At 37.8% G+C, this 18,336-nt stretch overlaps 1 protein-coding gene across 7 annotated transcripts in view; it reads left to right on the top strand.

Moving 5' to 3' along the window:
* The window catches only part of LOC134793375 (uncharacterized protein ZK1073.1), a 67,549-nt gene that overhangs the window by 10,701 nt on the left and 38,512 nt on the right, over window positions 1-18,336 (top strand). The window contains exon 1 of one of the 7 annotated variants that reach the window (XM_063764944.1): window positions 14,340-14,462. The exons of the other annotated variants lie outside the window; for them this stretch is intronic. Within the exon in view, the coding sequence (XP_063621014.1) occupies window positions 14,430-14,462 (33 nt within the window). The 5' untranslated portion in view covers window positions 14,340-14,429. Of the gene's footprint in view, window positions 1-14,339; window positions 14,463-18,336 lie in introns of those variants that run through there. 7 annotated transcript variants of the gene reach the window in all.

Here is an 18,336-nt window from a genome sequence, read left to right as displayed (position 1 = left end):
CGACCGCTGTCTAGATCCAGAAAAGTCGGCCAAGTTACTACTGTTTATTAAATACTGGCCTGTGTAACGCACCTGAATTCTTGCCCAAATACTAAAAGATTCGTTTTTTTAAATAAAAAAATGTGATATAAGTAAGTAAGTAAGTACTTAAGTAAATACACTTTATTGCACCACAAAGAAAAAATACAATAACAGATTTACAGTTTAAATAAAGGTAGCAACAGGCGGTCTTATCGCTGTAAGATATATATATATCGTTGCTTATCATGAATAGTGGCACAACTCAAAATGAAATGCTATTGCATTTAATATTCTAATCTTTTACTAGCAAGATTTAAAATCGAACGGCATTTCATTTTGTTTTATACCACTATTCATGATAAGCGTCGATATACGTTTATATGACGTTTTCTAAGTACCTAATCTTGACATCCGCATCCGCGGATGAGAGCCTTTAAATATCCGCATCCGCATCCGCATCCGCATCCGCATCCGCATCCGCATCCGCATCCGCATCCGCATCCGCATCCGCATCCGCATCCGCATCCGCATCCGCATCCGCATCCGCACCCGCATCCGCATCCGCATCCGCATCCGCATCCGCATCCGCATCCGCATCCGCATCCGCATCCGCATCCGCATCCGCATCCGCATCCGCATCCGCATCCGCATCCGCATCCGCATCCGCATCCGCATCCGCATCCGCATCCGCATCCGCATCCTCATCCGCATCCGCATCCGCATCCGCATCCGCATCCGCATCCGCACCCGCATCCGCATCCGCATCCGCATCCGCATCCGCATCCGCATCCGCATCCGCATCCGCATCCGCATCCGCATCCGCATCCGCACCCGCATCCGCATCCGCATCCGCATCCGCAACCGCATCCGCATCCGCATCCGCGGATGTCAAAAAATGTGCATCCGCAACATCCCTGTTTAGAATAGTTAACTCTATTTTTTTCAAATTATTTTTTAAAATATAATCCGGTTTTAAGGACCATGAAACCAAAACTTAAATTAAAAGTTACTTGGCTTTATAACTTTATACGAGGGTTGCACTGAAAATGTCGGGAATAGAGAAAACTGTGGCATCTAGACGGTCAATCTTTATTTTAATACATACTTAAACTCAAACTGACCACGCATATAAATTTTCTTTTGAAAGTAATCATTCTGTAATGCACACGGCTCATAATCCCAAAGTCCTTTTTGTATGGCGATTTTGGGGCCTTAGTGGTTTTGTATGAAATTCGTGGAGTAGCCAACGGAATTGAAGTTTTTTTACATATATATATATATATATAAAAGATTTTTTTACTGTTGTCATATGAATATTTAGGAATGTCGAAATCTGCCGATATGCAACTTTTTTGGCAGTCTTTTTAATTAACAGCACAAATGCGATTTTAATTTTTGACGTCGCTTTGGAATGACATGCTTCTTTAAGATCACCCATGGGATAAAATGAAAGTGACTTTCATATTTAATTTTAACTGCAAACGAGCGTACGATGAACTCTAGTTCATAAAAAAATAACAGAAGCCCATTGTAACTTTTATTTGTTCGCTGAGGGCATATTGAAAACCGTTTAAAAATATGATCCGAAAAATCACTTGGCCAAAAATTCAAATAATGTTCGACATACAATTTTCAAATTGCCAGTAATTCTTAAATACAAATGACAACCAAATGGAATATACCTTAAAAGTTTTATAAAGAGTTACATTTTTATAAATTATATGCCTGTTTCTATTATGTTATTTCTAAGTGTCCCATTCCCGAATCTTTCAGTGCGACCCTCGTAGTTAAATATGTACGCGATAAGAATTAAAAAACCGGAGTTGGACTCACCCACCGAGGATTCCGTACTTTTTAGTATTTGTTGTTATAGCGGCAACAGAAATGTATCATATGTGAAAATTTCAATATTACGGTTCATGAGATACAGCCTGGTGACAGACGGACGGACGGACAGACAGAGAGACAGATGGACAGTGAAGTCTTAGTAATAGGGTCCAGTTTTTACCCTTTGGCTACGGAACCCTAAAAATGTTATTTAATTATATTTATAATAATAACTTTTTACTAGTCGGTTTATATATGTCGCAGTAAGATAGATAAAGCCGTTATATAGTTATAACCCTAGGGATATAATTATACGGCATATAACTATATCCCTAGGGATATCCGCCGCACCGCTGCACTCCTACCTACAATTATTTCACTAAACTTAATCCAGTAATATAACTATATCACTAAACTAAAGACGTATTATAGTTATATACCTAGTAAGATAGTAATGAATCGCGTTCATATAACTATGTTACGTCATATAATTATATCCCTAGGGTTATAACTATATAACGGCTTTATCTATCTTACTGCGACATATACAAACCTAAGAAAATAGTTGTCATGCTGACTGTATACGTGCAGATTTCTCGCGGCACACGGGATCGCGTAACTAATACTAACCCCTAGCCGCCCAGAGGCCTATAAAAAGGTCTCCCGTTTCATTCCAATTTGAATCTTTATTTTGACAAATCAAAATTGCATTTGTCTTGGCAAGTTTTGAAGTCTGGGCGGCTAGAAAAAAAAACACCTCGTATATTTTGGCAAGCGTTATTTCCGTTGATCCCCTGTTATCCATTAATTCTCCTGTAAATATATTCTGTTTATCTAATACAAGTAATAACAAAGTAATTTAGTTGTATCATATAGTTTAATGAGTTTAATGACACTTTATGAAGCGGGCGTCTATTTTAGTGTGTCGGAAGCCGGTGTTGCTCGATTTTAGCGTTTGAATTTATCAGAGTACTTGTTGACTATTAATCTGTCAATATGTGGGCGTTCTAATTTGTAATTTGAATTGAATGTACTCTAAGAGCAATTACATCAAATCAACATCATCATTTTAGCCTCCTGTCGATGTCGCCCACTGCTGAGCTGACGTCTCTTTGTGTACGCAACATGTCCCTGTCCCGGGCTATAGTTCGTTTTTTTTAGCATTAGAAAGAACTTGCAAGAAGGTAAGCGATCTTACATTTCTTTTAATTGAAAAACGCTTTTTAAAAATCAAAAACGATTACTTATGAAAGAAGAAGAATATAAATGATCGTATTAGATTCATAATTGTTACATATTTGCCGTAACTTATTTTTAAAATGTGTTTTTGAATTAAAAGACACATCAAGATTGTTTACCTTATTTCTAATGCTAAAAAAAACGAACTATAGTCTAATGCAGAAGCGGCCTGCGATCTTCCGAATGTCGTCCACCCAAAGAGCTAACGGACGCCAGGCGCTTTTTTCGCCGCGAGTGTGCCGTATTTTCCGTAATTATTTTACAAAAAACTGTAAAAAGGGGCCTTTAACCCCCCTCCCTCCTACACGTTAGCTTCACCACCACCCTCCGCTACGTTTAGTATGTTTAATACACCATTCCTTACAACTACCTACGCCATTTCCCCTATTTTTCTTCGTTTGGTGTAAATTTTATTCGATGGCGTGACGTGACGTACGCGTTTGCGTTAATCGTAATTGCGTTTTGTATGGGATTTTGAATTTCCAAAACGTCCCGCTTGGCGTGCTGTTCAAAATCCCATACAAAATGAGATTAAACGCAAATGTAGGTACGTGTCCGTCACGCTATCGAATGATATTCGAGGTTCAGCAAATGTAAAATAAGTGATTTTTCGGACCGCGTGTGACCCGTTTACTTTAGTGTCGTGTTTACAAACATTGACGGCGAATATTTATTGCACAATTAGGCATACAACGGTGCCAAGTGACTTGGCCCAAGTCTATTTTAAGAATATGTAAAAGTAATTTAAGAACTATCGCGATTGACTGAAGACAATAGTGTAGCAAGTATGAAGACAAGTCTTGAAATTTACTCACGCTAGGCCAGACCGGGGCCGGACATCCGGCGCTTCGTTTTCTATGGATAGTACCACGTGATCGATCACCCATCATATTATAGGAAATGACATGTCGGACGGGTCGGCCTGGGCACGGCCCGGTCTAGCGTGAGTCGTCCTTTACGCTTCAAATGACAATAAGTATGTATTAATATAAAACTTATTTATTATTTATTTACAAACAAGATATATACAGTGGTATTACTAAAATAAATTAATAACTAGCTTAAATCTAAAATAGGCCCTTGAGGCATTGTACCAAGGATGCTGGCGGCATTTCCTCGCTGTATCGCAATGCTGATATTGCTGATACGTTGTGCGAGGTAGCCGCCAGCTCTTCGGTCACCAGTTACGTCAACCAGATATTTAAAAAAAAATAGTTTATCCACTATGATATTCTTGTATTCTTCCCACCTTCGAGCGACCATCAACGGTTAAATGGTTATAAAACAATTTCATATGCACCGCGTCCTGCTAGACTATTTCCTTTTTAACCTCCCACGGACAGCTCAAGTAGAATAGAATAAGGAAACCAGAATGGAAAAACTTTGGATAGGTTATGTTTATTTCTGGGTCATTATACAGCATTGAAGCTGTTCAGTTCAGGGCTGTTACCGCGAAAGTCGAAGTTCGCAAATTGAGGGCATCTTTCTTTGTCACTTTAATTAAAAGTGAAACTTCTACTTTTGGAATTTTATTTAATATTTAACTACAAGCTTTAGTTATCGTAATTGTAGTTATTTTTAGTTTTATATTCACTTTATAACACTTATTATATAATAAATGAGTTCATAATTTAACTACAGAAGCTTATATATAAAATTACTTTATAATAAAATTAAAAACAAAAAAAAGAGAAAGATACCCGCAGTTTGCGAATTTCGGTTTTCGCAGGAGGCCCTCTGTTCAGTCCTCTTTAAACATTTGCATTCAAAAAGGTACAAGTATCATGCAAAATTTGCTAATTTGCTAATTTTACAGACTATGAAGAAGAGAGAGAATATATTATGTTCCTTGAATGTTCGTGTTATTTTAGAAAGTCGTTTTACGTCCTACGCGGATGTAGGTTCCTACATCCGATATCGGATAGGTCACTGTGAAAAAGCTCTTACACCTAAATAATGACACGGTTGATCTTAAAGTCACAGTCTGTGCCAGTTACTAGTCCTAGTCTATCCACAAGTATAATTGCGTGTCTATTCCTGGCGACACGCAACAATTGCAGTGGGTGTGCGCACGAGCAAATATAGCCGCAGGATGAGAATGATCACATTTTGAGTTGACGAATTGTATAAATGCCTTATCACAGAATAAATAATAGTATTAGGTACAGAAGAGTCTTCTGAGAAGACTCACTCTCTAACAAAACGCGTCTGTTACGATCAGGACAGATATGGCCGCTAGGTGGCGGCAGCGCCACGCGCGGCTTTTGGCTAGCCACCAAAATTGGTGTGGAACGGATGTACTTTTAGTTACCTGTAGCAAAGCGACGAAATCGCGGAGTGAGCCACGCCTGGCCTTATGGCAAAGATATAATTTGCGGGTCGAAATTATTAAGGGCTCGAAGCGCTAATCTTTGACTAAACATATATCCCTTTAACAACCCAAATAATGTTATAAATGAGAAAGTTTGTCTGACTATCAGTTACCACTTCACGCCTTAACCGCTGAACCTATTTAGATGAAATTGATATGGAGATATTTTGAGCCCCGGAAAATACAGGATCCTACTAGAATAGGGTAGAATCTAGTGTTAAAAAAAATAAAATTCTTTGGATCCTGCGGTTTCCTAAAATGTGCCTACTTTTCTCCACGCTGCGTAATTATGCTCATATATTAAAACTATATCACAACCACATTTAAGTATTACAACATGGTAGGTAGTGATGGTCTACATCAGCATATATGTATATCAACATACCTACCACATGAAATCATTTATTTACATACAATATATATACAGTGGTACTACTAAACGAAATTAATAACTAGCTTAAATCTAAAATAGGCCCTTGAGGCATTGTACCAAGGATGCTGGCGGCATTTCCTCGCTGTATCGCAATGCTGATACGTTGTGCGAGGTAGCCGCCAGCTCTTCGGTCACCAGTTACGTCAACCAGACGCTTCGCGATTTCTGCGAACAACTTATGCGCGCTGGGACCCCATGGACCTAGAGTTTCAACACCAAATGGTACAAAATATATAAAATTTAAAATTCAAATTAAATTAAGAATTAATTGCACAAGGCACATTTTACGATACATATAGGGAAAGTCGAATCTTGATTTATTCGGCATCGTCACTAGTAATAAGGTTTTAATGTTCACTAACAATGTATGGACCTTTAGTCTGAAATAAATGATTTTTATTTTATTTATTTATTTAAAAAAATACTGAGGGTAGCCCGAAACCAAAATTCGCAAATTACGGGGTTCTTTCTCTTTTAATCCAGTAAAGGCGTAATAAGAGTGACAGATAAATATGCCTGCAATTTGCGAACTTCGATTTTCGCGGTTATAGCCCTGACGTCAGCGTCAGTAGGTAATATATTTTCACGGCCAATTTTATTTGAATCTTGTAGACGATTTCCCGTCTATCATTTCGTTTGTTGTTAACATGCGACGGTTTCTTTATAGTTTGGCTCAATCGTTGCAATAGAGTGGGAGTCTACGTGAATATATAAAACAATAATATAGGTAATTATGTGTAATTGTGTGTGTAGACTTAAGGATGACTCACGTTAGACCGGGTCGTGTCCGGGCCGGAGCTTCCGGCGCTTACTTTTCTAAGACATGAATCATGACAGGTGATCACGTGATACTTTCCATAGAAAACGATGCCCCGGAAGCTCCGGCCCGGACACGGCCCGGTCTAACCTGAGTCATCCTTAAGCGGTAATACCGACAGCATAAAAAGTAGCCGGTGAGACTACGCTTCAAAAGTGTATATCATTATCTAGTTAATAGCTCACCATAAAGAGATGTCTAATAGTGACACTTCAAGTGTAGAGAACTACCGGCCGAGTGGCGGATTGGCCCAGGCCCTGTAGCCGCCCCTTTCTCAGCAGCTCAGCACCCATCACATTGACATTCACAATTTGCCGCCCGTAATATCTTGCCGCCCTAGGGCCGGGCCTACTTGGCCTTAGGGCAAATGCCACTGTCAGGCGTGGCTCAATCCGCGATTTCGTCGCTTTGCTACAGGTAGCTAAAAGTACATCCGTTCCACACCAATTTTGGTGGCTAGCCATAAGCCGCGCGTGGCTCTGTCGCCACCTAGCGGCCATATCTGTCCTGATCGTAACAGACGCGTTTTTTAGTGAGTCTTCTGCACCTAGTAGGTAGGTACTATTATTTATTCTGTGCCACTGTACCGGCCCGGCCCATAGCCATACCATAAGTAGATACAAAGTAAAATTTCAACTACTAGAGGTTAAATAATGACTATTTAATTGTGAAGGAGATAAAATAACTCTGTATTGGTCAATAACCGACCTTACACAACTTATTATACATTGTTATCTAATGTTTGACGCAGTTTATCATTTTGTCAATATTCGACCTTGATGTTGTTTGAGTTGCCTCGGTACAGTCACCTACAATGGCTACAATATATATATAGTCCTCCTCATCGTTTTCGATGACGGCGACCCCAAATAAACATCATGGACGTTGTCTAGCGTAAGCCCTTATGTGGCTGGCCAGGCCGAACTTGGTCTTAAATACTCTATTGCATGTGTGACAATAAAGTTGGCCAGCTGCGTTGAGCGTGTACACGTAGGAGGGCTTAGGTCTCTCTTTCCGTAATTGGCGTTTTGTGTCTAAGCTTGTGAGGCGGTAACTGACCTGCAATAATATGTTACACAAGTACAACGAAGGCAGCAAAAATATCTGACACAATCTTATTTGTAGAGCCATAAGAGCGTGTCACATATTTTTGCGACCTTCGAAGAGTACCATATTATTGCAGGTTTCCCGGGGTTTTGGGTGCGGGAATGTTTTATATTAGCCAAAAAATAGGTAAACAGAAACTTCAACATGTCTAAGCACATTTGGAGCTTACTATTTATTAATTCATTCGTTTGGTAACAATATATTTGCAATTAATAAAGTTAATAATAAAAAAAAATCTGGGAGACCGAGCTTTGCTCGAAAAATATATAAAAACTCAAAAATGCGCGTTTTCCCAGAGATAAGACCTAGCTAGATCGATTTATCGCCTCCGAAAACCCCCATATAGAGTCTGTGCGGAAAGAGAAGAGTCGTGGAATGTATTGGGCCCCATACATTCCACGACTCTTCTCTTTCCGCGAAGACTCTAGCAAATTTCATCGTAATCGTTAGAGCCGCTTCCGAGATGCCCGAAATATAATATATAAATAAACATATAAATAAATAAACAAGAATTGCTCGTTTAAAGGTATAGATTAGATAGATAGATAGATATGTCGTAGTCAGATCGTATAATCCGCCGTATTACATTACGGCTAGCCGTTTTCAAAAACAGGGGCGTTTTGAAATGCGGCGGCTCGACGATTAGCCGGATTGTCATTGCGATACGTTCTTCAATAAGGCGGCCTACGTTTAGCCGCATCGTACTACTATTTTAGATTGTAGAGTGACCAGTTCTTTCGGTCGCCTACGTAACCGGAGTTTGACAATGTTTGCAATTTAATTTATTTTTACCATGGTCCCACCGCACTACATGTGTTTCTTTTCCAAAACAGTTCCTTCACAACTTAAATAGACGGAGCCCCACAACCGGGGCTCCTATTTCTGGGCGGTTTGCCCTTCGGGCATCTGAAGCTACCTAACGAACCTAACCTACTTACCTACCTACGCTTTTTTCCTCAAAGTGTAATGTTTTCACGGACGTCTCACTAATCAATAGGTAGGTAGGTTAGGTTCGTTAGGTAGCTTCAGATGCCCGAAGGGCAAACCGCTCAGAAATAGGAGCCCCGCGAAGCGGGGCTCCGTCTAGTTAAGTTGCGATGGAAATGTTTTTTGAAAAGAAACAGTCCGACGAACTCCAGATTTGATGGACACCCCAGCGTTTGTCAGGCAGCGCCACGGGTGTTAAAAATGGGAACTATAAACTGTCAAAGCGGCGGCTAATGACTCGCTGTATTACATTACGGCAAAGACATATGTAACTTCGTATAAGACGAATAAAGTCTAAGGAAAAAACGTGCCTCGGAATTCAAGTAAAAGTCATTCTCGAATAGATGCCGCACACACCTTTAGCCTATGGTCGGCTAGATGGCGTGACGACACCGTTTCATATTTAACAACTTTAACACATAGATATCAGTGAATGAACATGGATCAAAATGATATAAAAATAATAAAATTATTATTCCATATATATACATTTTTTGATAACTTTATACGTTTTCATTTTGAGTTTTAGTCGTGTGTCGATAGATGGCAGTAAATTTACAGTGACTACAAAATTTACAATGACAGGACCTCTCTATACTATCTATTCTTTTTGATTACGGCTAGCCGTGTTGAAGAACGTATGGCGCCGAATACATTCCGGCGGATTCTCATTCAGCCGCATTAAATCCGGCTAATCGTTAAACCGCCGCATTTCAAAACGCCCCTGTTTTTGAAAACACCTAGCCGTAATGTAATACGGCGGATTATACGATCCGACTGCGACAGATACACGAAATCAAGTAGGGGTTGCTTTCCACATAGCGCCACCTTTTGGCTATAATTGAAGTTAGGTACGAGTGGAGAGCAAGATTCGGTTTTATCGTGCGCTGAAGCTGAATATAACTGTTTTCAGTATTCGGCTGAAACATGCCTCGTCTTCGTTTAACGTTTCAACGCTAGGTGGCGGTGGTTTCATATTAGGATTAGGTATTCGGGTATGTTGTGTTAGAACTTTGGTTAGAACCTGGTTAGAACTAAATAGTCGTTTTTAAACCTACCGACTTTTAGGAAAAGCTTCCTAATAAAATTGCTGTCGCAATATTGTAAGATGAGACGTGTATTTTTCAACCCAATATCAACGATATTTATTATGTTTGTTTGTTTGTTTGTTTGTTTGCGCAGAGCGAGCGAAGCGAAAATCCATGTCTATCCGATGATTCTTCTGCTTGAGTTCTGCTACAGGTCGCAATTCTCTTCTTAATCTCGTTAATTTTGCGAGTAGGCTTACATTAGAAGAAGAAGAAAGACATTTACTTATTCCATAAAGCACACATACACAGGACAATAAGATGAAAGAAATAAGATAAAGAGAAAATAATTAGAACAGCAAAACATAATAATTATGTAAGTACACATTAAAAAACAAAACAGAGAAAAAAATACACACTAAAGGTGGCCACTGATGAGCCTTCCAACAGTCCAAATAGCATTGCTGCAATCCAAAATCGGTCCGTGAATGTCAAAAACGTACAATGTTTAATATTAGGATGCCGTCCATTTGGATGAATCCATTGTAACGGCATCCATTTGGAAGGCTCGTCAGTGGCCTGCTTTAGGTCCAGCAATGTGTGCAGGGAAAAGGCCCTGCATTACATTATTTTAAAATACGATTCCCTTTATGGTTTTTTTTCCAAATGGTGGAGCCATCCACTATAGTTAGCTACGAGTATGTTCCAACTAACTAATATTTTTTTTTTTTTTTTTTATATTAGGGGACATCTTACACAGATCAACCTAGCCCCAAACTAAGCAAAGCTTGTACTATGGGTGCTAGGCGACGATATACATACTTATATAGATAAATACATACTTATATACATAGAAAACACCCATGACTCAGGAACAAATATTAGTGTTCATCACACAAATAAATGCCCTTACTGGGACTCGAACCCAGGACCATCGGCTTCGCAGGCAGGGTCACTATCCACTAGGCCAGACCGGTCGTCGACTAAACTAAACTATGTAGGTACCTACAGTAAGTAGGTAAGTGCGTCCATGCCGGTCGCTGGGCTCAATTGGCGGCTAATTAGGTCGCCGTTAATTGTAAGACTTCCTTCCACTTGACTACCTACACTCTGAACTGATATTCAGTTTACGATTATTTTACACTAATACTGACGACCGGTCTGGCCAATGGGTAGCCGATGGTCCTGGGTTCGAATCTCGGTAAGGGCAATTACTAATGTGATGAACACAAATAGGTATTTGTTTGTTGTCAAAACAGCTTTGCGCAAAATACAATGTTAAAATATTTCAAAATTTTAGTCATCCATTTAAATATTTGCCCGTGCTGCAAGAACACCCTGTATAGATTTAGTTTAATAACTAGTAGCGTTAAACAAAGTGGGTTAGTTACTGACCCGAGTTATTCTGTTTTAGTAAGAAGTTCGGATACGAATACCGGTATACAGATATACAGTGTGTTTGGATATACGGTGTTCGTAGGTGCGACGTATACTGGGCGCCTAAAACGCGGGTAATAGGGAATATTACTGCAATCATGGTCTAATAAAACATGGTCTTCCATTCCCAGAGTGACACGGGCCTACGTCACAATAACATTGCCACTTTATTTCAACATAACATGTTACATGGGTACATTATACCTATGGTTAATAAGTTAAAATATTTCTTTATAATTTTATAATTTTCATTTATATGTATTTTAGCTTAAATTTTACAATAACACGTCATTTTTAATTACTCGTTAGCAATATCTTCCGATTCACGAAATAAATTTCAGACTTTCGGGTAATTCTGTTTATACTACTGGCAACACAGGATAGCGCTGTGCACATTTGACAATTCGGATCTAGATAACTTCATGCCCTGACCGTCATCCTTGTCGAACGCGTGTTAATTGTTATTTCCTTCTCGCTCAGTGTCAGCAGTCGCAGTGTTTTCCAAACTTTTCACGTCGTAAGCTTGGTAATTAATGTGTAACTGTGAATTAGTTTTTTAAACGTTTGTCTTGTATAGATAAATAAAGTTTAATTTAATACATTAGATTTGTTTTATTTTACTATGTTTCTACATGAATAACTTAAAATTAATGCCGTTAAAATAATTTTCACCGTTGGTTAAAATTCTCCCACATTTTCAAAGTTTGAGAACCTGTAAACAGCATGATGACGTAGGCGCGTGTCAGTTAGGTCATACGCGAATCTCGGAATGGAGTACCAGGCGGAGTATATTATTATACCATGACTGCAATGTTCTGCCGCCAGAGTGCAGCACTACCGACTCAGTAAATTCATAGACTTATACATACTGTGTCTTAAACTGTTTTTTGACAAGTTTTCACAGACAATAAAATATGACATTGATGCATCAAGGCGGTTTGTTAACAAGGGCCTACCGGTAAACGCGAAAATTGAAATTTAGTTATCTGCCTCTTTATCGCTCTAATATGCAAGAGTGATAGAGAGATTAGATAACGAAATTTCGATTTTCTTGTTTCGCGGTAGGCCATGTGATTGACGTGACGTGTGATGTGTAACGTCAATATGGTTTGTTTACTGTATGTGCCACAAAGGTGCTACCTACGCAGAGCTTTGCCTAATATTCCCTATTGATAAAACGCCTGCTGCTAATTATACAGGTTGTTGGTGTTTAATCTAAAAGTGCTAAAGGTTAGGGCCTTAAAATAACAATTTTCTTGACATTTGAAAAGCTTACTCTGTCACATTATGAAATTTAATAAACTAATAATAACCTATATAATGGTTATTAGTTTATTAAATTTCATAATGTGACATGGTTCGGTAATAGTGTGAAAATGTAACCATTACGTACTTATGTAATGTAACCAAAATAAGCACCTACTTATACATATATTGTAAATGGTGCCCTATTGATATTCCGAGAAAAATTACGCCGATTTTTGTTTCGCCGACAACGATTCGCCGACGGGTTCTTTGGCAGAGTAACGATTGGCCGAATCTCATTACGCATAGTAGTCGTTTGCGAGAGTAGTCAATAAGCAGAACATTGATACGCATATTTACTATTCGTAGAATAATCATTTAGTCATTGTCATAATTACCCGAGAAACCATTGGTCGAAACACAATAAGTCGAATGTTCATTTGGCATTAATATTGACTAGAAAAACTTCTCTAATTTATTATTTTACTAAATTAACTTTCACATACTCGTAGTATTCATTTAAATTGCTAAAAAAGCAGTTTGGATTAGTTTAGAGCTGCACTCCTAATAAAACGAACCGTTGCTGGAAAAGTGGGTTAGGTTAGGTTAGAACTGCGACCCCCAAGAAAACGAACTGTTGCCAGAAAATTGGGTTAGGTTAGAACTACGACCCCCAAAAAAACGAACTTTTTCTAGGAAAGCAGATTGCGTTCAATTAACGACTCAATAAATAAAATTCGCCTAATGACTATTCTGTATCTTAAATTTTGGTAAAAACCGTATTTATAAGAAGTAACTCTTCTACATGTCCATGATTCTGTGAATAATATAACTAATCGGAACTAAAATTATTTGATTGTGTAAATATTATTTTGCCATTAGAAATTACTTGAATTTTTTTCTGTGAAACAAAAATCTATAGGAAAATTGCCGGCAAAACAAAGCTAAACCATATAAATAATATATAATAATTTTTATAAAACATAATTTACTTAAAAAAGGATAATCTTTTATTTCATCCTTTTGGATGTGGGTTTTCTTTATTTTTGCGAAAAGATTTTGTTTCGAAAATAACGACTTATATGTAAAATGTGAAACGTTATTCGACTAAACATTGCTTAAACGAAACGATTACTCTGCTAAATGGAAATCGTCCAATAATAGTTACTACTAATTTCCACAGAAGCAAACTGAACGGTATGTGAACCAAGAGTCTACGTAACGTTAGTCGACTAAAAGTTACATTGACAAATAAAATAAATGACTCTGCGAAATGATGTTCGGCGAATCGTTGTCGGCGAATCGATGATCTGCTAAAAGTTTCTCGGAGAATCATTAGGTACCCATTGTAAATCTAACTACCGCAGGAACTAAGTACAGGCCTGTTGGATTAAAGGCACGTTAATATATTTATTTTGTGCATAAAGTAAGTTTTCACTAAATCGTTGCATAATGAAGATTATAGTTGCCTAAATAGTTTTATAATCAATATTTTATTTCAGTTAGTAGTTCCAACATAATAAAGTACTTATGCCATAAATGCTAGAATGATCCGGGTCGGGGCTGAGAAGGCGTCCGACACTTCGTATTCTATGACACGTCATCGGTGAAAACGTGATGCTTTCTATAGAAAACGAAGTGTTTCGGACGCTTTGACCCGGACCCGGACCGTTCTAGCGTGAGTCATTCTTTACGAATCAATAATTAAAACATTACAAATTATTTTACTAGTCGTAGGTACAAAACATGTGTGGTAATTGATTGAAAAAGCGTTTTTTCACGTACGTATGCGCGCGGCCGAGGCTCCGACTCTCGCCATCCCACCGACGTCCTCACTGCACTCCCAGCGCGCCGTTCGGACGGTCTGTTAGAACCTTTATAACTACCAGTATATTGTACATACAAGTTCAGTGTCGAATGATGCCGGACCAGGAAGATAAGACTATTCAGGTGAGCAGGATTTAATTTTTAGTTTCGTAAGCTCAAAGTTTTTCATTGTTTTTGCTGTTTATTTGTAGTTCCACTCGGAATGTCTCTCAGAAACTTCGTATTGTACACAAATAAACACTAGTATTTAACTATTTACATATGATTTACATATATCTGTTAAGTTCGGTGTCGAAAGCGCTGACCCATAATATATTAACTTAGTAGGTCTTCAAACTATTGCCTATTATTAACCTAGGTATATACGTACATTTTAGCGTGCGAAAAACTTGTTTTTAAATCTTTGCGATTATATACTACATTTTTTTTATTGAATTCAGTTTTGAACCAAATTCGTATCATAGTCTAAAGATTTCAGAGACTTTTTTTATAAATTTTCATGAAATCTGTGAAGCTACAATAAAAATGAATAAGAGAAGTATATTCTCCATAAAATTCTCTACAACATTGTCTTTGGAAATATATGTATTTTCAAATTATGCTTAATTTCTCCTTATAATATGTATTAGCGATTTTGAAAGTTTGTATGAATAAAAATGTCCCAACAAAACATGAAAATATAGTAACCGTTAGTCGTTACAGTGCGAGGGATAAAAAATATTAGGCTACCTTACAGAATATCGGGCTTCGGTAGGTATAGGTATTATTAAATCGTATTTAAGTAGTTATGAAAAAGACAGGTCTGTCTTTTGGAGGATATCTTTTTAATATTATAAATAATACCCTATACAATTTTAAAGTTACTTCATATACATTTTTAGAAAGTATTGCAATCAATTTTGCACGCGTCTGGCATACCTACCTATACTTTTTATTACAATAAATTAAAGATTTCCTCAAGAACATCTTTTGCACAAAAAATACATTTTAAATATATTAGGGTTGATTTAGCCCCGCTACCCCAGCCAGGTCTGCAGTTCTAAGCTAGGGTATGATATGAGAAGTGTGAGACAAAATTTCAGCTTGCTCCAAATACCTACTCTAAAATGGCTACCAGTTCTCCAGCTATTGCGTCGACCTTTGGTTGCCGAAAGTGCCGGTGACAGGTCAATTTAGCTTGAGTGACAATTTACGGTCCCGGGTCGAATGTTTACTAACAAACGGTGACTCACATTTGTTTTTCGTGTCCGAAAATAGAATGGAAGCTGGCGTTTTAGGTAACCGTTTTAGCAATATCAGGATTTATGATCAAACTTAAGTATAAGATTTGTCTATCACCATCTTGTTAGGTATATTTTATTTAGTAAATCTTCCGGGTGGAAGTGAGATAAGTTTTACCGTTTTAAGGGATGATTTCCGAGATAAAAAATCTTACGTCCTTGTCCTCGGGACTCAAACTTTACCAAATTTCAAGTTGGTACCTAGGTAAATCGGTTCAGCGGTTTAAGCGTGAAGAGGTTACAGACAGACAGACATATTTGATTAAGCATTTATAATATTTGTATGGATAGTATGGTTTAATGTTGTTTAACATTAGTAATGTGGTCTTTAAACAATTGGTGTCTTGAAATGGACAATACAAACGCAATCACCTCATTGGCCTTTAGGCTAAATGTCAGTATTTTCAGTCGAAAGGGTACTCCCGGTGTAAGTGTTATGTTGGGATGATGTTTAGTTTGCCCTTTCATAACCTTATCGTCCCAACTTCTACGAGTACCTTAATATTCTAGTCACTATAGGTACTATATTCTAGTCACTTCAAGTCCATGCTCGGTAGATTTGTGAGGAAAATTGTACAGCGCGTTTAGCGGTCACTATCGAACTTAAGGGGCCCACTGATTAACAGTCCGCCGGGCGGTATCGGCCTGTCAGTTGTTCGGAACTGTCAATATTTTGTTCTAACTGACAGGCCGATACCGTCCGACGGACTGTTAATCAGTGGGCCACCTTAGATAGCTATTGACCGAATGTGTGTTAGTATATTATGTCACAAAGACAGATGTAATTCGCTACCGATTGTAGTTGGTATCTAATAACTGTTTTTTAAGGGGTTCCTACTCGTACAACTATTAGTCCAATGTTGTTGACCTAAAATATTACACCGACCGCTACAACTGTGGCAGTAAAACGTATTTTTAAAGAATTGCCAGCAATGTTTATGTAATGTACTCCACGTTAAAACAGCTCGCCCCGCTGAAATAATATAATAATATTTGTTTCATAGTGCGTAAAAATAGTTCTAACCACGAGTTCGGGAAAAGTTTTGATAAGAATCGAATAAAAGGTGGATAAAGTTTGGGAACCTTAGTTTTGGGTGGATAAAACTTTGGTTGGTAATTTTTTGAGTTAATGCATTATCCATTTGCGTATTGTCCTTTTATTTAACTTGCCCTGGTAGTATGTATGTATGTTAATTTGTTATTGTGGGTCAAATCTTGGAAGCTTTTGACCCACTTCCCGATTTCCGATTAAGCTGAAACTTTGCATACGTCTGTAAAACGGATGACAATGCAATATTATGATAACATGGAGCTGATTTGATGATGGAGACAGGAGGTGGCCATGGGAACTCTGTGATAAAACAACACTAACTAATTTTGTGTTTGGGGTTGTTAGAATTGTCTCGATGAGTTGTCTGTGGAAAGAAAAGTACAGTCAGCGATAAAAGCTTGTACCAAAAATATTTTTTTTTGCCAAAAACTTACGGTTTTGTAAACAAAAATTGTAAACTTTGTAGGTACTTACCTAAGTTTAATGTATAGCTTTTTATAATGTACTTAACCTATAACTTACATGTTTGGTATACCTGTTACTGTAAGTTGGTTAATATTTAAACATTATATTTTTTTCTGTACGCGGATGTGTTATGTGTTTGATATGATTGTAAACATACATTAAAATGTATGTTGTTTTTAAAAAACATATTTTTTATAGTCCGAGATCTGGAAGCAGAGTTGTCATTACATCATTTGACGTTAAATACTCGTACGTTTTAATAGTTTCTGTCCCATACATCTATTGATACAACACTCCAGGGTGTAAGGTTAGGTAATAATTAGGTACTTAGAGTTGATGTAATATAATTATTTGTATTGTTAATATTCTTTTTTAACTCTCACAAACTAAGCGATTTATAAGCAACCGATATTCGACCCAGTCCCACCCATTCCCATGGTAAGCTCAATAAAGGCTTATTCTGTTAGTAAGTAGGTACTTATAAAGGAAATCGTTATAAGTAGCCACTGTCCGCCTAAGCTAATTTTGACCCGACTTTAATAGAACAATTTGTGGAAGTGTCTTTATTAAACATAATTTCATCAAAATTTGAAGTTTATGATGATATTTCCAAACTTTTTCACAGCAGATGCCACGATATAACATTGCCACGATGTTGAACAGTCAAAGAATTTAATTTCCTACCCATTGTACTGTGTCACAGTGATGACAATAGTATGAGGTCTCTAGGTACTTTCACCTTGATTTTCACTGTGCCAAGATACGAAATAGATCGGAAATTAAATTCTTTGACTGTACCTAGTATTTAATTGATATTTATAGTCCGAGGTACGGATAAGGATCTAAATTGTAAAGGTCGTAAACGATTCTAATAATCTTACGTATGACGCAGTTCGAGCCGCGACGATGCTGGCTTGTTGACAGTTGTTGACGGTTGGGTTACGACTCTCGATATAGGTTCTGTTTAATAGGGCATTGGCTTATTTACTGGTTAGTACTTCAGCAGGTTTGAACGATTTGTAAGAGCTGTGGCGTGGATTATTGTCGTCAAGAATCATAAAAATATCCACTGCGGTATTCCACGTTCAGGTTAAATTTTAAATGAAACTGATGCCGTCAAGATTTCATACAATCACATTACTCTTACCTACCTACTCATTTTGTTATTATTTAATATCTAAATATGATTGTGGTGTGGTAT

This window comes from Cydia splendana, chromosome 9, assembly GCF_910591565.1.
Source record: "Cydia splendana chromosome 9, ilCydSple1.2, whole genome shotgun sequence".
Classification (NCBI taxonomy): domain Eukaryota; kingdom Metazoa; phylum Arthropoda; class Insecta; order Lepidoptera; family Tortricidae; genus Cydia; species Cydia splendana.
This window is presented reverse-complemented; position numbering and strand designations above follow the sequence as displayed.